Source organism: Oreochromis aureus, linkage group 17 (genome assembly GCF_013358895.1).
Source record: "Oreochromis aureus strain Israel breed Guangdong linkage group 17, ZZ_aureus, whole genome shotgun sequence".
In the NCBI taxonomy this organism is placed as follows: domain Eukaryota; kingdom Metazoa; phylum Chordata; class Actinopteri; order Cichliformes; family Cichlidae; genus Oreochromis; species Oreochromis aureus.
Window position 1 is genome coordinate 35,169,383 of NC_052958.1, and position 27,487 is coordinate 35,196,869.

The 27,487-nt window shown below is 39.6% G+C and overlaps 1 protein-coding gene across 7 annotated transcripts in view; it reads left to right on the forward strand.

Moving 5' to 3' along the window:
* Positions 1-18,707, forward strand: part of slc38a4 (solute carrier family 38 member 4) — a 35,120-nt gene extending 16,413 nt beyond the window's left edge. For 6 of the 7 annotated variants that reach the window (XM_039601433.1, XM_039601437.1, XM_039601434.1 and 3 more), the window contains 15 exons: positions 142-180; positions 1,250-1,340; positions 1,888-2,003; positions 3,506-3,579; positions 3,947-4,039; positions 4,189-4,270; positions 4,354-4,436; positions 5,056-5,114; positions 6,034-6,294; positions 7,353-7,432; positions 8,425-8,525; positions 8,676-8,800; positions 13,853-13,997; positions 14,710-14,807; positions 14,982-18,707. In XM_039601433.1, coding sequence (XP_039457367.1) covers positions 142-180; positions 1,250-1,340; positions 1,888-2,003; positions 3,506-3,579; positions 3,947-4,039; positions 4,189-4,270; positions 4,354-4,436; positions 5,056-5,114; positions 6,034-6,294; positions 7,353-7,432; positions 8,425-8,525; positions 8,676-8,800; positions 13,853-13,997; positions 14,710-14,807; positions 14,982-15,086 — 1,552 coding nt within the window. In that variant the 3' untranslated portion in view covers positions 15,087-18,707. The remainder of the gene's footprint in view (positions 1-141; positions 181-1,249; positions 1,341-1,887; positions 2,004-3,505; positions 3,580-3,946; positions 4,040-4,188; positions 4,271-4,353; positions 4,437-5,055; positions 5,115-6,033; positions 6,295-7,352; positions 7,433-8,424; positions 8,526-8,675; positions 8,801-13,852; positions 13,998-14,709; positions 14,808-14,981) is intronic. The other variant, XM_039601438.1, reaches the window with a different exon arrangement.
* The last annotated feature ends 8,780 nt before the right edge of the window (positions 18,708-27,487 follow it).

A 27,487-nucleotide genomic window follows, 5' to 3' on the forward strand; every position in this document is an offset into this window, starting at 1 on the left:
ACACTTGCATTTTAACATAAAGACTACAGCTGATCGCTGGTGGTTAAAAGCAAATTGTGGCACAGAAAGTTGATATATATGTGACATTAACCATTAGCTCTGTTTGCATGTGCTAATGTATATCTTTCTCAATCCTCACAGTCAATTAATGGATGATAATGAAGACGGAGAAGGACAAAGGTGATAATAAGAACTTTATAAAAGTAGCACAGGACTATGGGAGGGTGGATTTTTCCTTGTGTCTGACAAATCTTTTACAGAAGGTTTAGATTCATGACAAATATAGTCCAGTACCTTTTCTGCTCCCTGCACTTATGCTTGCACTTGCAAAGTTATTCCTCATTTGGCATGTCTGTCTTTTGGCTTTAAGACGGCAGATTAATTGCATGTAAATAATGTGTTTATCGGGGTGAGGCACACTGGTGGTTATTGAATTGGGAAGGTGTTTCAGTCCAGCTAGCTGCTTTCAGCTGCTCCCTTGCCACAGTGGGTAGCTAATTTTTAAAAAAACTGAGCTGTTAGAGTTGATGTGTTTCCAAGAACAAATGAAGAAAGGCATAGATTGGTGTAAAGAGGTGTGGTTACATTTTTCACGTTTACATTTAAAACCCTGACACACACAAATGTCGTCAGATAACCAGCATAACCAGTCCAGCTTCTTTTCTGTTTGCTTGCATTTACACTCGCACTTAAACGTAAAGACTACGGCTATAGATTTAGGTGGTTAACAGTGAAGTATAGCACAGAAAGTTGATACATTTTGATACATTTGAAATTAACTGCTGTTCAGAGACTGCATGTGCTAATGTATATCTTTTTCACAGTCAGTTTATGGATGGCCATAGTCCTGGATGGAGGACTATGGGTTGGTAGATTTTTTTTTTCTTGTGTCTAACAAATCTTTTATAAGTGGCACCAATGTCTATTTGTTTCCTGCACATTGCCAAATCAAGGTACACTGAATGCTAACACTAATGATTTGCAAAAGAAATCTACATATTTCATCAGTCATTTGAACTTGGTTCTACTTCAGAGGAAGTCTGGGTAGAGAGCAAAAAGTGTAGATTGGTATAACCAGTATAGACAGTTGAGCATCTTTTTGCTTGCACTCACGCTTGCACTTACGCACAAAGACTACATTTGATGACAAGTGGTTACATCATAAAATATAGCACTGAAAGTTGATACACATTTGAAGTGAACCTCTCACTGTGTTTGTTCTAACGTGTATCTTTCTCAATGTTGACAGCCAATTTAATGGAGATGATAATGACGACGGAGAGAGCCGCAGGTTCCTGTCAAACGGGATACCAAAGAAGAAGAAATATGAAGAAGAATATGTAAGGATTTAGTCACATCAACCATGTACCTCATTTTGATTCCCAATATAATCTGTTATATTATTTTCATATTCTGTTTTACTCATCATATAATGCATATGCACATGTCAACAATTCATCTTCCTGTCTTCATAATTCAAGTAAATGAAAAGTATTCATTATACACACAAATGCACTTACTGTTCTACATGAATTTTTCATGTGTTCAGTTAGACTGTCGGTAGAAATGCTATATGCAGCCTGCTCATTATTTTAAATTAGACCACATGGCAGACCACAGTATCTAAGATGTTAGCAGTTATGAGATGCTGTAGGAGAGTGAGGTCAAAACCATAAGAACAGTGCAGAAGAACTGCAGCTTGTCTCCTAAAGCTTCCATCTGTCTGTAGGTGGCTTGCTATGCCAAATGTTTAGCTTTCTTTTTCTAAAACAGGGCACATATGATGCTAACATTAATGATTCATGTAGCAAATATCAATAGTTCATCACTCATCTGAAGATAGTTTTCCCTTACAAAATTCTTGTCTTTTCTTTTGACTTTGGGCAGCATCCTGGCCACGCCTCATTCGGCATGTCTGTCTTCAACTTGAGCAACGCCATTATGGGCAGCGGCATCCTGGGCCTGTCCTTTGCCATGGCCAACACTGGTATCATTCTCTTTACGTAAGTATCCCCATAGCAGAGGAAAGAGAAGTGACAGGGGCATGTTTGGACTAGCGGGTAGTAGAGCATTGCATTGCATCTTTGATAGAGATTTGGTGTTAATTTGGGTTTCAAATGCCAAAAAAATGATTGCTCCACAGGATATACTTATTCCATTATTCCATTTCAGTTCAATTTAGTTATCAAATTACAAAATGACAACAACAATAACCTCAATGCACTTTATATTGTAAGGTAAAGACCCTAAAATAAAGCAAAGAAAACCCCAACAATTAGACTACCCCCTATGAGCAAGAACATGGCAACAGTGGAAAGAAAAAACTCCATTTTAACAGGAAGAAACCTTCAGCAGAACCAGTCTCAGAGAGGGGCAACCATCTGCCAGGACCAGTTTAACCCTTGTATGGTGTTCGTATTTTTGTTACTCAGCCAGTGTTCATGGGTCTGGTGGACCCACTAGAGTTTTGGCTTTCCAATTAACACTATCAAACAATTTTATGTTAAATTACTCAACAGATGTTTACTTTATCCCAATTACGAGCCATGTGAACAGCAAACATGGTTAATTTTTTCCTTTTACCTTTGTTCGATCACATTTATGAATTAATGTGCTTCTCGTTTTTTGTCAATAAAATGTTATAAAAAAAATAAAATCAGTTCTAATCAAGTGTACATATCCTTATACCATATTTTGCAGGTTTTGATGGTATATACTGCCTAAAGGGGCAACGGCCTCTAAATGGCATGGGTCTCACAGACCCGAACACCATACAAGGGTTAAGTCGAGGGGAGGGAGACAGCACAAAAGACATGGATTAATAATAACTAATGCAATTATGAGCTGAAGCTTGTTAGAGCTCCCTGTCAGTGTCACCCCTCCTTACAGTCCTGAAAAGAAGGCTAAAAAAAACACTGGTTAGTATTACATTGTTCTCCACAGATTAATTCATGTCTTCATAGAATTAATTGTAGGGATGTTTAAGATGACAGAATTATGGGTTGGGTAGGACAGACAAAACGTGTCACCAAAACATTTTCTGCTGCGTTACTAGGTGGAGTGTTTAGTATGTGTGCTAACCAACTTATGCCAAGTGATGGCGGTGATGACAGAAAGTTCTTTTCACTTTTTGTTCTGTGACCAGGGCATAAAAATCAGAACTAGCTCGGGGTGTGAAATAACTACAGGAAGCTGTACAACTTTGTCCTTCTTCCTCCATAATCACACTGCTGACACACAGTATGGTATTTCAAGAATGCAGCTATGGATGTATTTGTGTAGCATTTACGTGACACAGACATTAGTCATGCTACAACTATGCCAAAGTCATTTTAAAAGGACAGAATGTCCCCTAATCCCCCCTGAACACACAAACAACTGAGTGACACATGTGCCAGAGCAGCTTAAAAAGTCATTAAGTTTTTTACCCCAGTAAGGGGTAAATACTCAGTTACACAGTACCAGTTTTTCATACTTCTACACCTCTCTGTCTCTCTCTGCACAGAGTGCTCCTCATCGCTGTGGCCATCCTCTCCCTATACTCAGTACACCTGCTGCTTGTGACTGCTAAAGAAGGAGGTTGGTATTTGCGCTTCAGACCTTTAAACATTTTTAAATGTTAAAGCAGACTGCTGATTAAGGGATTACAAGTGTACGTTTCCACAGATGATAACATTTTATATACAGTATTTAATTGGGAGGTTACTGTAGGTCACAGGGAGGAGTATGACGCATGAGAAAACGCCCGGAGAAGGGCCAGAAAGAAGTAGCTTTACAAGTGATTGTAAAAAATAAGTATGAAGTAGTTATTGCACTGGGAAAAGATAACTTTTTTTTTTTTTTTTACAAAGAAGGAGCTAAGTAATAATAGCTAAAGAACTGTGTAACATACACCTGATTGTCTAGTTAAGGCCGGTATCCTTAGTCACTCTCTCTGTTCTGGCAGGATCCCTCATCTATGAGAAGCTTGGAGAGAGGGCATTTGGCTGGCCCGGAAAAATGGCTGCATTTGGATCAATAATCATGCAGAACATTGGAGGTAAGCCCTAAATCAGTGTCTCTAAATGAAACATACGTGGGGGGTTTTCTTGCATTACTGGAGCTACAATAATATCTGTAATGTGCACCTCTGAAGAAGTATTTGTAGTTTGCGTGGAACCTGAAGTTGCCCTTGTTGTCCTCTTGCAGCCATGTCCAGCTACCTCTTTATAGTGAAGTATGAGTTACCAGAAGTGATCCGAGCATTCCTGCACTTAGAAGAAAACTCCGGGTGAGAATGGGCGTCTCTAAAGATGAAGCAAACTATTGTTCGTGTGCCATCTCTTGTGGTCTAACCTTGTGTTGTGTTTGCAGTGAATGGTACCTGAATGGAAATTACCTGGTGCTGTTTGTGTCCGTCGGAATCATTCTGCCTTTATCCCTCCTCAAAAATCTGGGTAGGAACACAAGTGAAAATCATCATATTGACCTTTACCTACTTTCTTTTCCTTCACGTTTTGTAAACTTTATCCACTTGCTCCCACCACACACTGACTTCCAAGTTCACTAAGGTTTGTAAAGTTCACTTCCTGCTATGTCTCGCCAAATTCTTCAGTGCCTCCATGTTCTTGCAGCTGTCTGTGTAAAGATCTCGCCAAACAGAAGTAAAATAACACTACTCCAGCCCGTAGTTAGCTCCATGAGTTAGGAGTTACCGTAATATAACACTGATATTAAGCCTGTGGTCGGCTCAGCCCCCTCAGCCAGCTGGATCAGATATGGCAACCATGATTGTGACCACATTATGTAATTAGAACGATAAAACATAAAGCAGCAGACGGGATAAATTCTTTTTGTTAGAACTGAGTTTGTTGATGATGATGGTGGGTTTTTTGCATCTGTTGGTATTTAAATTTGTTTCTGCTCAGATCACACTTGGTTGGTGTTTTTCTTTAAAAAGGCTGACAAGCAAGAGTGACACATATAGTAGAAAAGGCATCAAAATGCATTAAAAACAGCTATCTAGGTTCAGAGTAAGAAAAGCACTCACTTGTTGTTTTCTCGTTTCTTTTTTAGGCTACCTGGGCTACACCAGTGGTTTTTCCCTCTCCTGCATGGTTTTCTTCCTAGGTGTGGTAAGTTGAGTGTGCGCAATCAGAATATGTGCTAAAAATAATGTGATTAAGAGTTGTATGTGAAGAGATCAGTATGAACATAAACCATCTGTAAGTAGGTGTTTGTCACTTGGGGTATGTTAGCATCTTTCAGCTAATAGTTTCTATGTTACGGCCTATTGCCAGTTACTCAGATTTCCGATTTGCCAGTGTCAGGACTACTAACAGAGGAAGTAGGGGTTTTTTCTTTTCATATTTACCTTCCCCAGGTCAACACTTAACTTGTTGCCTAAAAGAATAAAAGTGGTAGGGAAAAGGGTCAAAGAATTTTTTTGTTACCACATTTTAATAAATTTTAGTTGCAATTTCTTATTCTTGAAGAAGGTGCAACTAAAACCTAAGATACAGCCTCACACCTCAACTAAGCAGTAAAACAACCGTCCCTAAATTATTTGTTTTAACCCTTCAGTATGGTTGGCGTTATAATGGTATGTTTTGCCGTTTTCTTGCTAGGTAGCATGACAAAATGACGCTAAATGCAAATTACAAAGATGACAGTCTTTAACAATATTAAACGCTTGATTCACTGTCACTGCTCATGTGCACCTTCTTTGGTAATGGCACCTGCTTCAGTGAACAGTCTTGATAAACTCAGCATGTGCTACCTCCACAGCATCAAAAAACAGAGAATGTTAGCTGCTAACTGGAGAACTCAGTCGATTATTTGGCAACTAAGTTGCCAGTTTCTTTTTCTATGGAGTTGAAGGAAGCTAGAAAAGAGCTAAAAGGAGGTTGAAATCATTAAGTTGCTGAGATGCTAATGTTGCTCCATATCTTTTGGATGTCGTAATAAAAAAACTGTTAGCTAGTACGTTAGCATACAATATGTGACAATTCTACTTTGAAGAGCACAGCCAGACTTCATGTCAATCTTTTTCAGATAATATACAAAAAAACCCTGCTGCCCTGCCCTCTGCCTTTCCTCTCTGGCCACTCATCCAATCTCAGCATAAATGGCTCGGATATGCCAGGACTCTACGCCTTACAAAACAAGTCGATGCAGATGGATTTCTCCCATGCTGACATTTCCCCAGCAATCATTGGCCACCACGATACCCAGCACTCCACGGGAATACACTCTGAACCTCACCCGGACCATGAGGAGATGTGCACGCCAAAATACTTTGTCTTCAATTCACAGGTTAGTTCGTTGTACTGCTGCAGAACCTTTGTTTGCCTTCACAGTCCATTGCTTGTTTGTTATTTTAAGAGGTTCTAGCTTCTGAAATGGAGAACTGTTGGGTTTGTCATTTTACATGTACAAATATTCTCCATTGATCAGTTTCCAATTAATAAGACACTCCAAGACTTTAGTAAAGTTGAAGATAATCTTGTTGCTGGGGAAAAGTCTCAAAAACATGTACACAATGTAACATGGGACTGTAGGGGTGAATAGAAGAGACACCGTTCGAATAGAACAGAACTAGTATGCCAAGCCAAGACATGTTTGGCCTAGGGTGGAGTCTTTCATGATGTGTCTTCGGCCTTTGAGTGACAAATGTTTTGTTTAATCCATGGGCAATTATAATCATAAATCAGGGTACACATTTTAAATGTTCATAAAAGCAAGTCAATACTCTGTTCCAAATCCCCGAAACTTTGTGTAATAACAGCTCTTACAAATAAAATTTCACAATGATACTTGTGTTATTTCCTTGCTCTTTGTTAAGCACTTTGGTATACCGTTGGTTTTTAAATGTGCTCTATAAATAAAGATTGTTGTTGTTGTTGTACTTTTAACATGCTTTAAGTAGAAAAATGAGACCGTACAAAAGCAGTAGCTGGTAGAAGTAAAGGTCATTGTATTGTCTGCATGTCATGCTTTGATTGGAGACACGGAATATGTTTCCTTTCTTTGTCTTTTTATGCATACCAGTTTTTATGACTTGAGCAGACAGCAGACCGCAATGCAGCACTGCTGTGTCCAACTGTCTGGTGCATCAGAAGTCTTAAATGCTGAGGAAAAGGTTCTTTAGTGCTCTCTCTCTTCTCTTTTCTCTTGAGGCCATATCACCAGGCATTTCTGTTTTACAGCTACTTTACCCAGTAGATGAATACTTCTGATATATAGATATATATATTTCATTGCAATGTTGACCCTGTGCTAACTTGCATATGACAAATAAAACTGAAAACTGAATATATATATATTACATCATTTTAATGGCTCGTTTCCCCACTTTTTTCGTCCTTCCTCAGACTGCGTACACTGTTCCCATCCTGGCCTTTGCTTTCGTCTGCCATCCTGAAGTGCTGCCTATCTATAGTGAGCTTAAAGAGTAAGTACGCTACTTACATTTACATCATCACATCCTGAAAAATCACCAAACATCTTATACATACATTTAAATCATCATACGCTGACCCGTTGCAATCACATCTACCAAGACAGAGGAAGCGAAGAAATGGTTAGTTCTTGATATTCTTGATGTGTTTAAAGCAAAAAAAAGTTGATTAATAATTCTGACATGGCAAAAATTGTGATGTCTGTGTGGGTTGCTCCCAGTATGGATTAGTGGATGCCTCATAGTAGTGGACCTTTGCCAGAGCTGGTATTGTTTACATTCATCTGGTTTCATATACAACCCCATGCACTGCTGTCAGGGACTTTAACATGGATTTCTAATTAGGATTTTTCAGTAATGCTGTCATTTGGAAAGTGCTAGTTGTGAGCTAGCTCCCAGCTAATGCCTCCACCTTATTCGGGGAAACACCAGGACATTCTCAGGCCAGTCAAGAGATATAATCTCCCGAGGACACACTAGAGAGAAATAAGGGCCTCCTTCCGGTAGGAAATGCCTGGAACTCCTCAACCATGAGGTGTCCGGGAGGCATCCTCGTCACTTTCCCGAACAACCTCAACTGGCACTAAGGCAGAGGCCAGTCCTTTGGAGAAAAGTCATTTCCACCACTTGTGTCTACAATCTCATTCTGTCGGTCGCTACCTAACGGTCATGACTGAGGGTGAGGGTAGGGACAATATCGACTGTTCATTCAGCCTTCTTCAGTGTAGTGTCCACATCACAGCTGACACTACCATAATTAATGTATAATGTAACTTGACTTTGACAATAAAAATGCAGATTACATGTAAAGTTATCCATTTTAACAGACTGCTTCCAGCAGAAGTGACCTGATAATGGTGCTACTTCTGCAGGAAGTGGTTTGTTTTCGACACTTCCTTTTGTGTTCACCTAACAAAGTAGGGAAAATCTTCACATTTCGATTTTGAGGTTACCTCTCTAAAAGTCTGTGTGTTTGCCATCTACAGTCGGAGCCGGAAGAAAATGCAGAATGTCTCTAACCTGTCCATCCTGGCCATGCTCATCATGTACATGCTGTCGGCACTCTTTGGCTACCTCACCTTTTATGGTAAAAGCAACAGTTTAACCAACAGAAAAAATGGCACTATTGGTTTTTGTTTGTTTTGTTCTGTCTTTTGTCTTGGTAGAATTCCTATTTTTCCACTTCTTCAGTCTCAGTATTTCTCACAGACTGCTCTTTTATCCCTCTGCATCACAGACAATGTGGAGGCAGAGTTGCTCCACACTTTCACTAAAGTGTACAAGTTTGACACGATGTTGCTGCTGGTGCGTTTGGCTGTCCTCACTGCCGTCACTCTTACTGTCCCCATCGTGCTTTTCCCTGTAAGTACAACCTGCATAAACACACAGTCTGTCTCTGTCCTGTCTTCTGGAAGCAGAAAAAGTTACCTTTATGGTAAAATATCACGCCTAGAGCTTATTTCTAACCTCTTTCATCACTCGCCGTCATCATTTGGAACCTCGTTTAGGCAGCAGTTTAATTTGATTTACGTCAGAGCACACGAGCACAAACACCACGCCTGTAAATGTTGAACATTGCTGCCACTCTCTGTCAGTCTGCTTACAGACTGTGTTTTGTATTCACTGCAGTCATTCAGAATGTTTTGGGGGGTTTTTTGTCATTTTCTGGACGCAGCTGCTTTTTCCGGCCGTTGGTAAAAAAGAACACGCTGTTCAGTTTGGAGCTCCAGCTTGTGTCGTCACCTCAAAGCTCAAATGCACAGACGAAGGCTCTTTAAAAAAACAAAACTTTTTTATCATATCAACACAAACAGGCATACACACTGTAAGATTTCAGCAGTGAGGCCCGACTCTTTTTTACACCCGTTTATGTTGCTTTCTCTCAGCGTGGAGTCAAAAGTCTGCATGTGTGTGATTTCCAGTCACCACAACTTCACATTCATTCACACGTACGCTTCCCCTCTTACTTGCCTGTCCATACATGGTCAAGGACTAATTTTAGCTTGACCTTTATCTGACTTGAGGAGAACAAGAATGGCTGCTAGACAGAGGAAGTTTCCTGACCCGTTTTGGCTTCCAGGCACTCATGCACACGCGCACACACACACACATCTAAACTGGGTTTAATATAGAGAAGAGCAGCTGGGGCATTCATGAATTCTTCTTGGAAATACTTGAAGTTACAGCAGCCTGCCACCAGGGGGTAGCAGCATTCAATCAGAGGAAAGTGCTGATAGAGAATGATGCAGCAAGTGATGGCATGTTATGGAAACACACTGCGACACTGCACTCACTCACACACACACACATTTATACAGACGCTTTTCTGTACATCGGTGCTCTCTTACATGCAGCCTACACATTTTGTTACATTTTAGACGCATAGATGGTGCTTATGCCCGCACAGTGCCACTTCCCCCTCAGTTCCTTTGTTGTGTTTTGTTATGTTAGAGGGGAATCCCTTCAGCCCCCTCAGTCTCTGCAGTGGAAGTTTACAGACTCGGAGTGGACAGTGGAAAAACCCCCACTCTCACTGCTGCCTTCCGGGCAATAGAGAGGTGGAGCTAGTGAGACGAGCTAGAGGAGAGAAACAGACACAAACCTCTGCCAGTGCCGCACAGTCCTCCAATTGTGTTGTTTTGTTGATAAGAAATATGCATCTGTACCCACTCTGACATTGAAGTGACAAGAGTTGGTTCAGACTGGAGCTATGACCACCACTGTGACGTAATTAATCGTTAAATAAAAGTCAGTCTGTTTCTTGTGCAGCTTTTTTTTCTACATAAGAATCAACCCACCAGTGCGACAAGAACGTTGTGGGTTTTTCCAAAAATAATATTTTCCAAACCAGTAAGATGGTTTCTTACTAATTTTACTTTATTCATATGTTATCTCCTGCACTTCATCACTACAAGTATGCTAATCATCTAAACTAAGCCAATGTAGCTTAAATCTGTCAGTCTTCAATTATAGCTTAAACTCACTTTACATTTTGCTTTTTTTAAAACTATTATATAATTTGTAAATAAAATTTTCAATTTTAATAAAACCTTATGCTGGAATTGTTTTCATTAACTAGATGAAGTGTAGCTAGTATCGCAGGCTTGAGAGAAAATAAAAACCTAGCTAAATTTTTGCTAAAGCTAACAATTAGCTTTTATAAGTAGCACTGTTTCTTTTAACTCAACTATTTTTTGGCATTACTAGCTTTACGTACTAAAATGTAAATATAATACATTTAAAACTGCATTTTAATTATTTATAAACAATTTACATTTAATTGATTTTTTTTAAAACATAGTTGTAATGAAGAACACAGTGTAATGGAATTTATTGTGCATTGTTGTGTTATCATATCGTATTATTGTCGGGTCTTCACCTTCCAATATAAAGTGCCTTGAGGCAAGTATTGTTGAAATTTGGCACTATATAAAATACATTGAATTGAATTGAATATTGCGGCCATATTTGAAAGTATGTTCAAATCGTATCAAAAAACTTAATCCTGGGTATTTATGATCCATGCCTAGTCACTGTGTGAAACATATCCAGCTGAGTCCTTCAAGAGAAATAGAGAGAGTTTGACAGAGGACATAGAAAACTGATAGCAACAGAGAAACATGAGACTGAAACTGGATGCTGTGATGAATTAGGAAAAAGAGCAAGGCAGCTATGCAGCCTTGGCTTGGAGTTAAAAAGCTAATGTGCACGTGGCCATTTTATCACCGTTGAAGCTGTTAAAAAGAAATTCCTTTTAGTTATCCTGCTTTACAAACTGGTTTTAGATTGAATATGCCTGCATGTAAAGACATGACACATAACATTAGTCAGTCTTGGGTGTAGTTTTAGCTGGTGACAGTGTGAATGAAGTGACTGGGAAAGTTGATTTGCGAACAGCGTTCTGATTAAAATACACAAAGTTGGGGAGGTTTTAATTAACTGACCATAACTATTCCTGCAATTACCGTTGCCATAACACTGCCGGAAGACTGGCTAGATCTAGATCCATGCACGGCGTCAGATCAAAAAAACTGCTCGGTCACAGCAATGCTTATGCCAAGTTTCTGTGTGGCATTTGAGAATCTTGTCTTGAATGCTCCTGACCTTCATTTTGTAGGAAAATGTGGCCGACCTTCAGCTAGAGATTAACATTAGCTTTATCCGCAGCTGTCTTTGACTCCTGTAGAGGACTATAAGAGATGAGACAAGACTGTATGTGTGGGAGACAAATGTCCAGATAAGCGTTCAAGCCTGAAAGTGTGTGTGTGTTTGTGTGTGCATGCAGAGGGCGGTGCAGTCACGTGAAGGATAGATGCTTACAGAGGCCACATCACATAAGACTTTGCCAGGATCCAGGATATAATGAAAGGGTTTTATGTGGAGTCAGACGTGCTTCAGTTCTCAGGCTCCAGCAGGAGATGGAAACCACAAAAGACGGCTGTAAGAGAGCTGATTAACACTTCCAGCCAGTAATAACTTACTATCATCAACATAAAAACGTTCCTTGTGTAGCTCTGGTTTAAATACATGTATGTAAAGGCTTGTATGCTACAGCTGGTTTCTCTTTACTTCCTCTGCTCCTGCTTTAGTAATATACATGTGACTGTGAATATTTGCAGTTAGCCACTCCTGCTAAATATATTTAATGTGTCATGAGTGGTCATTTCTGATGATTAATGCAGGCGTGTGAATGCCTTACTTTTTAATAATAATATAATATATATTATTATAATATATATATATATATAATATAAATGCAATCCATTATTATTATTATTATTACTTTTTAATAGGCCAACAAGTGTGCTCCTGTAAACAGTTGTGTTATTTCAGTCCAGATGTGCTGAAACGCTTCCAAAAGAGCCGAGGGCAAACGAGCCTGAGGGGTCTTCTGTTGAATTTAGGCTAAAAGGATGACACTGGTGTCATGCTGGAGGGGACAAACACCACCCAGACAGAGATTACACAACCTCAACACCCGAATGTTGTTCTTACTGAAGTACAAAGCGTGTTCTGTATGTAAACCTCTGGGAAAGCAGGGCAGTCTGTGCCTCACACAGTGCAGTTGTTGTGAATCAGGACACCGCTAGAGAGCACGTTTGCTTGGCTGCATTAAAGCCTTTTGCCTAGTGAAGAAGTCATGGTTTGTAGAGCTTCAGTGGTTCTACAGCGAGGCAACACTTTTTTATATAGACATATATATATCTGAGAAGGGGCTTTCCTTACTGTGCTGCTTGTAGTTTCAGTTGACACTTGGTTTTGACAGTCACGCATTTAACTTTGCTCAGAAAAAGTCACACATGCTTGCACAAAGGAAACACAAAGCACCGATGGTTCTTTTTTTAATTTACTACCTATATTTAACCTTGTAGATCTTAGATCTTAATCTGTGGTTTGTTTTGGACTGACCGAAGCCTGGCCATACTGATAGGTTAGGAGTGTGCAGATATCAAAGGGTGCACTCCAAAGAGTCTTAGTGCCAGGTGACAGTCAGGTGCTGAATAATTTGAAGCTTTGGAGTGAAATGCTGCATCCAGGCTCTAGTTTTCCAAGCAGTCCTAATCACGCTGGTGGGAGTAAAGTAAAGGTATGGGTTGGGGCAGTTAGGAGGGGACGCTAAGAGCGTCATAACACTTCTTTGGCAAATCCAGTTAATTTGATTTCTTTCCTTTTGTTTTCCACTGTACCATGCTTCGCAAATCTAAATCTTGTGCCTAACTCAAGTTTAAAAGGCTACAAAAGAGGGCATGTGAAACTCTGCCAGCAGTAAAACAAAGTTGCTTGTCCAGGTGAAAAGAATGTGCTTTCTCTGAAACTTGGGTTTGAATCTTTCATTTTATCTGTGCTGTGAGCCACTAGTTTGTCAAAGAGAAGAAAGCACACGCTGGCAGCAAAAAAAAAGGCGTAAGGACACGCCTCCCCCCCAGTGCTGAGCCCGCCCTCCTCTCTGCACTGGCTGATGCAATCCCATGGTTCCATTGCGCTGCGGGAGATAATCCCCAGCCGTTTTGAATGGGCGCTGTAAGCAGGGTTCTTTGTGACCTCTCTCCCAGAGGCTTACGGGCTAAAGGGGCCTCAGGTTTTACCTGATACCTGCGACCTTTCACCCAGTTCAGGCTTTAACAGGTTGCCTGTAGCTCAGGGATCTCCTGGTTTTCTCTGATTCACACACACACACACACAAGTTCATAACTCTTGACACACTTCAGTCACTGGCCAAGTGTGGGGAATCGGCTTCAGTCGCAGGCTGGCAGCTGTGCATATTTGTTAATGATTCGGTTCTTTGACTGAGATGAGAAGAGAGCAACTGTTGGAATAAATTGTCTTTATCAAACAAACTTTTATTTCTCTATTCACAAGAAAGCTGAAAACACTGTTTCACCACATTCACCACTCTGTCACTGTTTCTCCTAGATCCGTTCGTCCATCACAACGTTACTGTTCAGCGGGCGAGAGTTCAGCTGGACTCGCCACTTGCTCATTGCCGCCTTCATCCTGGCCTTTAACAACATGCTGGTCATCTTTGTCCCCACCATCAGGGACATCTTTGGCTTCATCGGTGAGTCCTGACACTGAGTGTGAACAGAGCAACATTTCTGCCCTTTCAAAAAGACACATGAACCCAGAGTGAGTCAGTGAGGTTTGCCGGTTCACGCCTGATTGGCACCTTCAGATGAGGGATCGTTTAATTGGATAAAGCCGCTGGAAGTACAGAGAAGCTTAAAATGTCGGGTTAAATCCTTACCTGGTGAGGATTCTCAGGTTTAAGATTGTCAGGAAGAACACTTTATCCACTTTCCTACTCACCCCTTTTTAATAAACAGTTGCCAGCAGATGCCTGTGCACATGTTCTGTTGGAGGAAAGACGATCACTTTGAACAAAGTTCAAAGAAAAAAGAAAAAGCAGCTTTGCAAAAGTAATCCCTAAATGAAACCGAAGAGTACTACTTTGTAACTGAGTAATAACACCTTAAGTAAATAGTTAATGGCAGGCCTATAATATATGAGACTTGATGCTTTATTAAAGGTATTTTAAAAAACTTATGTTATGCACCTTAATTATTAAAAAGTCTAAAAAACACAGCTATCACTCAACATTGTTTCTACCTTTGGTTGAGACAGTTGCACGAGTGCTACGTCACATCATAGGAGACTTCGTTAGCACCTCTCAAGTCTTAAAGAATTCCTCCTCATAGTGATTGGTCTGGCTGTTTGTTTCAGTTGCTGTCACCTGATTGGCTGATTCAGTTTTCCTCTCGGTTTAATTGCAGGCGCCTCTGCGGCAACAATGCTCATCTTCATCCTACCCGCTGCCTTTTACCTGCGCCTGGTAAAGTCGCTGCCGTTGCGCTCCCCACAGAAGATTGGGGTAAGTATGCAGAAACACACACAATGCTTTCTGCTGCTTTCTCACTGTATCAGCTTTCTCCATTTATCCACTGAGGGCCGGATAAATGTGATCTCCCAGAAATTTCCACAGACCCCTTCTGTGTATCTCAACAAGCTGAATCCCTTCTTGTTCTGTCTCTCTCTCTCTCTTCAGGCGGCCATCTTCCTGGTCGTGGGAGTCATCTTCATGATTGGCAGCTTGACGCTTATCGTTCTTGACTGGATCCACAACCCCCCAGGCTCTGGGGGACACCATTAAAACGCTTTTCTACCTTCTTCAGTTTCCCATTTAGAAGTGCAGCCACCACCTTGACTGCCCCACAGCAAATCACTTGTTTTCCGTACCCACTGGTTTCCTTCATTTCATCAAATCGTTATAGACATAGTGCAGCACTGGGTTAAGACATCTTCAATTTCCTCCCAGAAAGTCTCACTGGAGGGGATCCTTTTAGCTTAGTTGGTATTTTGTTCTTTTTTTTGGATGTGAAACAACACAAATGAAAGAATTACAACTCAGACAAGGGGTAACGGTCTCTGGTTTAAAATGCCAACATGCCACCGAGACAGCCTTAGATCGTCACCGTCATCTTGATGGTCATTCTTTTCCAGCTATGAAGAAACAACAATGAACAGATACTCTGCAGCCTGTACTTGAAGCAGATTTGTAAACTGTGATATTTATTGAAGGGCTGGAACGATGATGTAGGTCCATCAGTCCTCTGTGAACTTTAAGGTGTCTTTTGGAGTGTGCCATCATTCATGGAAAAAGGAGCACATCTAGCATTGTGTTCAGTAGTAGTTGTGTACAGAGCCATTACTATAATTATTATTACTATTTCCTAAAATTCCTGCGGTCAATTAAGCTTTCATCTCTTCTCAAAATGACGGTTGATGAGCAATTTAATTCCATTTTTTATTTGGGAAATTCAACATCGATTTGCTGCTGTGATATGTATTAACAATCAGAAGCTTTGCCAAAGTTGGCACGCACAAACAATTTTCTTTAGTAGAGTTATGCTAGATATTCACAGCTCCAAAAACTCAAGGATCTTCCTTGCCGGTCGTTTTCATTTCGGCTGTGCACACAACATTAAGTGGGTGCTTTCAGTATTACTGTTCACAGATGGATCTAAATATGCAAGATACGAATGTACATAATTAAGTGTATCTACTGACAAAATGGTTGTTGTATATAATATCTTACTTGGCCTCTTAAGGCTGTCTCCTATTTAGCTGGATGATCATTTCCAATTAGCAGTATACATATACCTGCTGGAATCATTATTAAGGCACTTACAATAGAACTCATGAGATAAACATTGAATTGTTTTTTTTAATAAATAATTATATGGGGAAAAAATAAGTATGCATTTTAGACAATTTTAAAAAGAAGTCAGCTAAAAAAGATACATATAAATAGGTTGATCTAAATATTACACAATTATTTTCACTCGTGCCATATTATGCTCAAGAAGAACTTTGCCCTCTGCAGAATGTTATTCGAATGTACGTCCTTTGTTTTGTTTTTTGCATAATTATATGCTATTCAGTTTTAAGTAACTGTTTGACACTTTGTAAAAGTTACGACTTAGATGCGAAGATTGATAACAATCTCACGTATGCACATTAAGCTAACCTTTCACTGTCAGGCCGTTAGTGTAGGGATTGAAATGCTCCATAAAAGTATGACGCAATGCTTAAACATTTACGGATATATAGAAATTAATTTAAGGAAATATAATATTTCAGTTATTAAACTTTAGAGGCTGTGTTAGGCAGATTTGAACTTTACGCCAAATCATGCTAGCTAGTCAGTCAATATGCTAGCGAGGGCTAACAAGTCTCCAGGTTCCTTTGTTTTTACTTGGCATATAAACGAGATTGTTATCAATCTTCGAGTGTAAGTCTTGACAATTAAGTGAAAATGCTCCCTTCACACATGAAATATCAAAGAGCAGTAATTTTTAGAAGTAAGGGCGCGGTAAATAATAACTAACAAAGTTTGCTTCAATACCTAGATGACCATGCTAATGGTGTCAGCCATTTTTAAGTATGTTTTGAAGGGTGAATAGCAAGATCCCAAGTTGCAACTCCAGATGTTTTACCTCAACATCTAAAGCTAAACATCTGGATATCCCCTAGCAATATATTTTTTTATATATAATTCTTGACAGGTTTTTTAATTTAAAAAAATAATATACAGCCGGTAATCATATTCATTATTTTATTGTGCCTTCTGAATTCTTGGTATTGTATGTAATTGGCTTTTGAAACAGGTGCCTTAAACGTAACAGCGAATGGTGGCATCACAACCTCAGACTTGTTCCGTTTCACCGCTTCTCCCGTGCCATTGCGAGTCACACGCAGCCAAAGTGGACAGCATTTATAGATCCTTTGCGGATCTACGTACATAAAAACAAATAGATATTTCAAATGAAATAGTATATTATGTGCATGTTTTTGGCCTACAAACATGGTCTTTTTGAACAATTGTATATGCTCTGTAAATAATCTTTATTTTATGGTACACTGACACTCATTGCTTGTGAGCGGGTTGATGGATGAATTCTACTTGACTTCTTCTGCGATCCGTGTTTGTTTTAGTTTCTAAGTATGTATTAGACCTTTTCTTCTCTTGCTGTCAGACAGTAGTTTGTTCTGTTTTTTTGGTCCTATATTTGAAGCTTGTATATTTGTAGAAAAGTTGTCCGCTATATATCCGTTTTCATGTTTTAACATTAGCCTGTCGTCACAATGCATTAACTCAACAGCCTACTTCCCAACACGGTTTTCCCAGGAGTCTCAGAAATAAGGCAACAGGGTTTATGTCACTAGCTGACCATCACTGGGTTGAATGTTAAAGCCACGATTAAGCTGTGTCGATATTAAACATGTAATTTAACACTCAACAAAATCAGGAAGAGACAAATATTTTATGACCACACTACAGGAAGTTTCTTACGAGACACGTTAGTCATCTGTTACAGGACCAAGTGGTTATTTTGCTATTGCACTGTGCAATGCAATGTAGACACTTAAACTAACATGTACTGTAAGTGTATACCTTTATGAATAAGAACCTTCCACGTTCACCAGCTTAAAGCTTTACCAGGACAATCATACACAGTTGCTGGATGTATGTCAGTGGCTTGTGACACATGTCATTGGTGTCATAGACATCTTTAAAAAGCCCAGTTTTCGGTCAGGTTTTATTTGCAAGGCATTACTTGAATATTTTTACAGCCTGAGTCACCAAGCTTCTTGACTAAAGGGTCACTTGACCTGTGCAGTACCCGTACAGTATCAATATCCAATAATAGGTGTTTGAAAATCTGCCTCACTCTCTCCTCTGGGTCTGTTACTAATGTAAGAGTTTTTCTCATTTCCTCAGGATGAGTTTTGTCTTTTCAAGCGGCTCATCCAATAAAGAGAAGAGACAGCAGTTTTTTATCAGAAAGCTCTTTCAACCCACTTTAGTATCTCAGGTATTCAGTCTGGCTGAACTTTTCTTCTCACTTTCGGATAGACTCGTATCATATCTCTTTTCTTTTTCTGTGTGATCGAGCCAAGCTGTACAATGCTGTTATAAGCCGTGCTGGTCTTAAATGACAAGTCTTCTCATGGATTTGTAAAACAGACAAGTCCCCAGAATGTGTTTCGAAAGAAGGTGTAGAAAAACCACCTGCCTTATTTTTCTATGGACCCTCAGCCGTGTAGAAGCACTGGCTTGATGTTTCTGCTGTTCACAGTGTTCCTATGGATCAGGTTGAACATTCAGATTTGTAATTTTACCTAAACAAAGGGGATTTTTTTCTTTTTTTTTTGTATCGGTGATGCTGTTTCATTATGATGAACAATAAAAATGTGAAATAAAAACGTGGTTTTTATCATTTTTTTAACTTTTAAAATCATAGTTCTTTAAAGAAAACCAAAGCAAACTAACAAGTGGTAATAATAGAAATGCAGTATATTATAAAATGTTAGTAAATGTGGATATGGGAAAAATCCCTTTTGTCGCTCCAGGTTTTATATAACATGCTGGGGGGGTTTCTAATTTCTGTCTGAGAAGGTAGTGACCAGAACCATATTTCTGTCATAACAATTAGATGGTATTAGGCCTATAGAAATAAATCTTCAATTTCCTGGGTACCTAGCATCTGCTGCTGACATGTAACACCTGCTTGTAATGTCCCAAGAGTCAAAATGAGGAATGTTGTAATCTTTCCATTTTTTTCTTTCTCCAAAGAGTTTTTCTCATATATCATATATATCATGTATCATAGTCATGTCCAGCAGAGGTGTGTCCACAGGGGGGCATTGGGTGGCATGTGCTCTGCCACAACACTGGAGCTAGAGTGACCAACAAAACGGTAATGATGGTAATAATGGTTTTGAGTGACTGAATGTACCGACTCTTGTACACTTTTACATCTTTTTATCTATTCCACTATGGTTTGGATTAAAAAAAATACTTTACAGTCCATGCAATTCATTTTAAAAATGTTTAGCAGAGTTTTTAAAAAATCCACTTATACTGCACATTTTCCTGTGCCAATAAATATAAAACTACTTAAAAAAAAAAAAAAAAACTACTCAACAGTTTATAATTAAACTCAGCTTTAATGCTCCAGCTGGAGCATTAAAAATGGCTATACACATCAACAAATCAATAATCCTAATTTAATGTAGGCTTTTAGAGTACAAGCCAAACATTGATAAAGCACTTTACCATCTATCACACACTGTGTCCAGTTTAGAATCTCTAATTATCCTAACATGCATGCTGCTGAATTGTGGACAAAGGAAACCCACAGAGGCACAGCAGTCTCCACACAGAAAAGGCCACAGCTAATATTTAAACCAGGAATCTTGTTGCTGTGAGGCAAGAGTGCTGACCAGTGTCATATGTTTCTGTATGAATACTCTCACTGCTGCTTTTCTTTCTACTTTCGACTTGATGCTAAAAATTTCTGTAACTTAAGTGTCATTTTGACTTTCACTAAAACAAAGATTATTCTGAAAATAAAGATTCTTTCACTTTGCAAAAGACATAACACAAAGTCAATTTCTGACATTTATAAGCTCATTATAAATAACTGTAATGTACTTACCATAATATTTTTACACCATTATTTTAACAATCATTAAGAACTCATTAACAGACATTAATTATGAAAGGGCCTGGTGGCCCATGCTTCAGTTTTTCATCGATGCCATTAAAAATGGCTCATTATTTTAAAAAAATTATGTTGTGCAACAGAGATTTTATGCGTGAGCATGGCACCATTACAAGAGGATGCAGATTCCACCACATGGAAGTTGTAAATCTGGTTATGCCACACATGTGAGCTTTGACCTCTGATTGACAATCTGTTGTATCCTCCCTTCACCTCATTGTGCTGCTCCTTTGCCTCATATACCTGTTAAAACATTTTTGTTCTCTTCATACATAAATAATGAAGTGTGTGCATTCATAGATTAGCATCCAAATGACCACAAAAATAGTAAGAATGTCTTTCAAATGCTCCCATTTCCCAGAAGTCCAGCTTGCTGCAGTGGCAAAGGGAAAGGATAGGATGCATGAGTAATGAACTGAATAACACATTTATCTTCTAGATATGTTGAGTAAACACAGGATATACAACAAATGACTCCCTCTACACACCCAAATCCATTGTTAATGGAGCTTTTTATGAATAACTTGATTTATACAGTTTAGAACTGTGTAGCCAGTCAATAAGCCGTAGCTTACTGTTGCTATTTATTGTTTCTGAAGAATGTAAAGCTTGAAATATAATTAGACGCAAGTGTAATTGAAAAAAGGAGCAAATAAAACTGGATCAAGGTGTGCCACTCCCATGTAAATAATTAAAACAGACCTGCTTCTTGTGATTCCTGTTGCTGTTCTCTTCTCTTCTTTTTTCCTCTTTTCTGATTCACCATTCTCCACCAGACGTTTCTTCTTCACTATATTCTTTTCTCTTCCTCCTCTTAACTCTTTAACTTTGGAACTAATAGTCCCCCCTTTCCAAAACCCTCTTCGCTTCCTGCCCCCCTCCCAAACCACCCACTATCTTCTTTTTATGAGGATTAGCTGTACCGTTCTGTAAATTCCTGGAATACACTCACCGTTAATAACCTACTATCTGTGTGGGAAAGAGGCTCAGCACAGCACCACTAAACTGCTGAGGACTGAAGTCACATTATCGAGATTTGTGACCTGAGAAAGTACCTGGCCATGATCAAAAGCTCCCGCCATGATCTAATAAGAATTCTTAGTATATTTCTGATCGTCAAATTCTCCTAATGCGGCTAATAAAGGCTAAACCACAAAGTGATTTATCTGATATGTTGGGTGTGTTAGCAAACTACTACAGGCGTACTAGGCCTGATCGCAAATGTGTTATATGTGAACTAGACTACTTGGTTTCTGTTTTGTGTCCAAATATTTTGTGGAAGTAGCTGCTAAATGAGTCATCTAGTAGGTAATTAGCTGTGGCAAGAAGCTAATTTTCTCAGTCTTTTGATGCTAGCCAGGTAGCGCAATGGGGGGTTTTATGTTTGTTGGTTTGTTTGGGGTTTTTATGTTGAAAAGTGCCTGGCTGGCTAAAACCATGATAACACTCATGAGAATGTTGAGAGAATATTAAAGTATTAGATAACATTAAACAAAAACAATCTGTTGAAACAGGCTATAACTCAGGCAGCGCTTTTCAGCACGTAGTCGTTCTTGGCGCCTTCTGAAAAATTTTGCATGACTGAAGTTAAAAAGTAATGTTAATTGTGGTTGAATGTGCTGAAAAAAGACATATACACAACATATAAAAATGACAGGAAAACGCACTGATTTTGGTTAATGAGGTAACATATTCTCAATGCTTTTACTATGAAAGTATAGCCACCCCCCAGGAAGTGCATTCTGAGCCAGGAAAAACCCTGGCAGAGGGTAACTGGAAAGTTATAGGATCATTTGTAGGTGTAAAACTACAAATGTGCAACACCTTTAACAATTCCAGTATAAAAACTAGAATTATAACCAATTAAGTTACAATTTACATCTATGTATGTCCAGATTTACACAATACTTGATTCATACCAGGGATGGGTACCTCATGCAAAACTACTGTTCCTTATTTGCAACAATAAACCCCAAACCACTCCAGATTTTTTGTGACATGCTAGCTTTATTTGATAGAATTTGTACTGGGCCTTCAGAACTTTTTGACAACTTTATACATTTCTCTTGCATTAGCATCTAATCTCACCACTCCACACACCACACCGCACCAAACCACTAGTGTTTTTGTTCTGTGTGCAATACTGTCATGCTCTTGGCAGGAGTAGTGTATTTCCAGTATAAGGAAAAGTTATTGTATTTCAGGTTTTCTTTAAAGAAGCTGCATAAACTATTGGAATGTTTTATAATTGAATTACTATGCAATTATATAATTCAAAATGCATGATCATCGCCTTCACAATCTATTTTGTGAGGTCACATTGTCACTTGAGAACCAAAAGATAATCAGTTCATTAAATCAATCGGTCCAAGTCAAAGTTTGTGACAAATTTGAGGAAATTCCCTCAGGATGTTCCTGAGATATTTTGTTAACAACTGAACAAAAGGACCGACAACTGAGAACATAATGCCTCCTGGCTATAGCTGTCGCCAATGTGGAGGCATAAAATCCCCACAACAGCTAATCTGAGTCATGTGGCAAAGTTGTCACAGTAGTTTTCTTTCTAGCCACATCCTTCTGATTCTCCTGGAGGATCACAATACTAAGGTCTTAGCCCAGCTGGGTCTACAGCTAAGTTTTTTGTAAAGATTTACCAAGAATACCTCCACGACGAATCTGAGAAGCATTTCATTTTGGAGCTTCTGTTTGGCTCTGTTGACATTAAGATTCTTCCAGATATTTGAAAACCCCCAACATGCCTTAAGGGTGAGCCCAGAAACTAATTCTGGACATTTGTGTCTGTAGTATAATCCTTGAAGAGGCCAAATCTAGGTCTAGAAGTCTGGAGACTCCTCATCCTGTGTATGAAACCTACTTGTAATAAAACTGCTAAAATTTAAACTAAAGAAACAATAATACTACTATCTTCTATCATAACCAAGAACGCCTTATACTATGCTACACAAACATGCAGTACATGGAAGCTATAGTATTCATTTACATATACTGCACAGCATGAAATCAACTTAAAAAAAGTGTACAAAACATATGCCATGATTTTCAGGTTTATATGCAGCTTATAATGACACACTGATCATAATTCAAGGGGAGCCGATGCCACCTTTCTGGACATGCCCCTGGGTGTGTCTGACACATGAGTCATTCTAATTACTCATCTATTACGGTCAGTGTGTGCAGAGAACTCATTTTAAACTGCAACATGTCTCCATACGTCTTTGATCTCCCATTGAATCTGCTCACAAGGAAATGAACAGTCTCTTTTTATGACAGTTCTATGAAGGAATATCAACCAAAAGACCAGAAAAAACCTAAACATACAACACAACTATTCACAGAATCAGTTTCTTTTATTTCAACCTCTCCATCACAATGGGCAAGATCAAAGAGTTTCTGAAGGATGTAAGGGACAAGATTCTAGGCCTCCACAAGACCATCAGCAATAAGCATGGTCAGAAGATGATTTTATGGAAATCTAAGAAATATAAAATGACCATCAGTCGACCTCGGTCTGGAGCGCCATGCAATGCCTTGTCTCATGGGGTAAGGATTATCAATAGAAAAGTGGTGGATCAGCCCAAAGCTAGACGAGAGGGGCTTGTTATTGATATGAAGACAGCTGGGACCACGCTCTCCAAGAACACCATTGGTAACACACTGCGCTGTAATAGACAGAAAACTTGCAGTGCCCGCATGGTCCCCATGTTCAAGAAGCCACATGTACAGGCCCATCTTAAGTTTGCTGGTGAACCTATAATTCATTCAGAAAAGTGCTGTAGTCAGATCAAACCAAAATTAAGCTCTTTGGCATCCACTCGATTTCTATTACACAAAGAATCCCATCTCCACAGTCAAACACGGAGGTGAAAACATTATGCTTTGGGCTCTTTTTCTGCTAAGAGTACAGGGCAACTTCACTGCATTGAGGGGCCAATGAACAGGCCCGTATACCATAAAATCTTGGACGAGTACCTCCTTCCTTCAGCCAGAACACTGAAGACGTGTCATAGATCGGTCTTCCAGCATGGCAATGACCCAAAAAATACTGCTTAGGCAATAAAGGAGTGGCTATTTAAGGAGCACATTAAGGTAATAATGTGGCCTAGCCAGTCTGAAGACGGCAGCTAGGAAACCTAAAGGATTTTGAGATTGGGCTAAATTTCCTTTCGAGATGTGTGCAAACCTTGAGACACTTGGTGTTCGCTCGCTCTGTGGTATAGTATCACTTCCTGTTCCTGCTCAAACACAGTGGTGTTTCTGAGTAGCTTTTCTGCTTAGCAATTTAATTTAAATCTTTTGATACATCCCTTTTTCATAGTATAATCTTAACATCCTTTATCTGAATCACCCTTTCTGTGTGCTCACTGCCTAATTTATAGCCAAAGTATTCACTCACTGTCTCTGTACTGTTTCGCTAGCTTAGCTTAGCTCGTAGCCGACTCGTTAGCACCATGGCTACTTCACCTGCTCCTCCTGCACTTTCCTGCTCATTGTGTCAGATGTTTAGTTACTCCTCGGCCTCCTTTAGCAGTAATGATACCTGTAACAAATGTAGCATATTTGCAGCTCTGGAGGCCAGGATTACTGAATTGGAGACTCGGCCGCACCCTTCATTCACCCGTAGCTAGCCAGGCCCCTGTAGCTGGTGCAGCCGAAGATAGCGAGGGCCCCGTTAGCTGTTCCCCGGCAGACCCCAAGCAGCTGGGGAAAGAGGGCGGCTGGGTGACGGTGAGGAGGAAGCATAGTCTTAAACTGAAGCCCCAGGTACACCACCAACCTGTTCATGTGTTCAACTGCTTTTTTCCCCACTCGGCGACACACCCGCCGGGGTCAAACTCTGGTAATTGGCGATTCTGTTCTCAGACATGTGAAGCTAGAGACACCGGCAACCATAGTCAATTGCCTTCCAGGGGCCAGAGCAGGCGACATTGAAGGAAATTTAAAACTGCTGGCTAAGGGTAAACGTAAATACAGTAAGATCATAATTCACGTCGGCAGTAATGACACCCGTTACGCCAATCGGAGGTCACTAAAATCAATATTGAATCGGTGTGTAACTTTGCCAAAACAATGTCGGACTCTGTAGTTTTCTCTGGTCCCTCCCCAATCAGACCAGGAGTGACATGTTTAGCCGCATGTTCTCCTTAAATTGCTGGCTGTCTGAGTGGTGTCCCAGAAACGATGTGGGCTTCATAGATAATTGGCAAACCTTCTGGAGGAAACCTGGTCTAGTTAGAGAGACGGCATCCATCCCACTTTGGATGGAGCAGCTCTCATTTCTAGAAATATGGACCAATTTATTAAACTCCCCAAAATATGACTATCCAGAGTTGGGACCAGGAAGCAGAGTTGCAGTCTTACACGCCTCTCTGCAGCTTCTCTCCTCCTGCTACCCCCAAAAACTCATCTCCATTGAGACTGTGTCAGCTCCCAAAATGACAAAAACAAACCAAAACCAGCAACAAACAACTTCAACATAGAAAATCACAAAGAAAGAACAATACAGAATCCACATCTGAACCAAAGAGTAAAACAATGAAATGTGGATTATTAAATATTAGGTCTCTCTCCTCCAAGTCTCTGTTAGTACATGACTTAATAATTGATCAACAAATCGATTTACTCTGCCTTACAGAAACCTGGTTGCAGCAGGATGAGTATGTTAGTTTAAATGAATCAACACCCCCGAGTCATTCTAACTACCAGAAACCTCGAAGCACAGGCCGAGGGGACGGTGTGGCAGCAATTTTTCACACCAGCCTATTAATTAACGAAAGACCAAGACAGACTTTTAATTCATTTGAAAGCCTGATGCTTAGCCTTGTCCACCCCAGCTGTAAAACTCAGAAACCAGTCTTACTTGTTATTATCTATCGTCCACCTGGGCCTTACACAGAGTTTCTCTCTGATTTCTCAGACTTTTCATCTGATTTAGTGCTCAGCTCAGATAAAATAATTATTGTGGGTGATTTTAACATCCATGTAGATGCTAAAAATGACAGCCTCAACATCGCATTTAATCTGTTATTAGACTCAATTGGCTTCTCTCAAAATGTAAAAGAACCCACCCACCACTTTAATCACACTCTAGATCTTGTTTTAACATATGGCATAGAAACTGAACATTTAACAGTGTTTCCTGAAAACCCTCTGCTGTCTGATCATTTCCTGATAACATTTACATTTACAATAATTGATTACACAGCAGTGGAGAGTAGACTTTATCAAAGTAGATGTCTTTCTGAAAGTGCTGTAACTACGTTTAAGAATATAATCCACCCACTGTTATCATCTTCAATGCCCTGTACCAACATAGAGCAGAGCAGCTATCTGAACACTACTCCAACAGAGGTTGATTATCTTGTTAATAATTTTACCTTCTCACCACGCACGACTCTGGATACTGTAGCTCCTGTGAAAACTAAGGCCTCAAATCCAAGTACCTGACTCCGTGGTATAATTCTCAAACACGTAGCCTAAAGCAGATAACTCGTAAGCTGGAGAGGAAATGGCGTGTCACAAATTTAGAGGATCATCATTTAGCCTGGAGAAATAGTTTGCTGCTTTATAAGAAAGCCCTCCATAAAGCCAGAACATCTTACTATTCGTCACTGATTGAAGAAAATAAGAACAACCCCAGGTTTCTCTTCAGCACTGTAGCCAGGCTGACAAAAGTCAGAGCTCTTTTGAGCCAACCATCCCTTTAACGTTAACTAGTAATGACTTCATGAACTTCTTCACAAATAAAATTTTTATCATTAGAGAAAAAATTACCAATAATCATCCCACAGATGTAATATCGTCTACAGCTACTTTTAGTACCATCGATGTTAAGTTAGACTCTTTTTCTCCAATTGATCTTTCTGAGTTAACTTCAATAATTAATTCCTCCAAACCATCAACGTGTCTTTTAGACCCCATTCCTACAAAACTGCTCAAAGAAGTCCTGCCATTAATTAATTCTTCGATCTTAAATATGATCAACCTATCTCTAATAATCGGCTATGTACCACAGGCCTTCAAGCTGGCTGTAGTTAAACCTTTACTCAAAAAGCCATCTCTAGACCCAGCTGTCTTAGCTAATTACAGGCCAATCTCCAACCTTCCTTTTTATATCAAAATCCTTGAAAGAGTAGTTGTCAAACAGCTAACAGATCATCTGCAGAGGAATGGCTTATTTGAAGAGTTTCAGTCAGGTTTCAGAGCTCATCACAGCACAGAAACAGCTTTAGTGAAGGTTACAAATGATCTTCTTATGGCCTCTGACAGTGGACTCATCTCTGTGCTTGTCCTGCTAGACCTTAGTGCTGCGTTTGATACTGTTGACCATAATATCCTATTAGAGCGATTAGAACATGCTGTAGGTATTACAGGTACTGCGCTGCAGTGGTTTGTATCATGTCTATCTAATAGACTCCAATTTGTTCAAGTAAATGGAGAGTCCTCTTCACCCACTAAGGTCAAT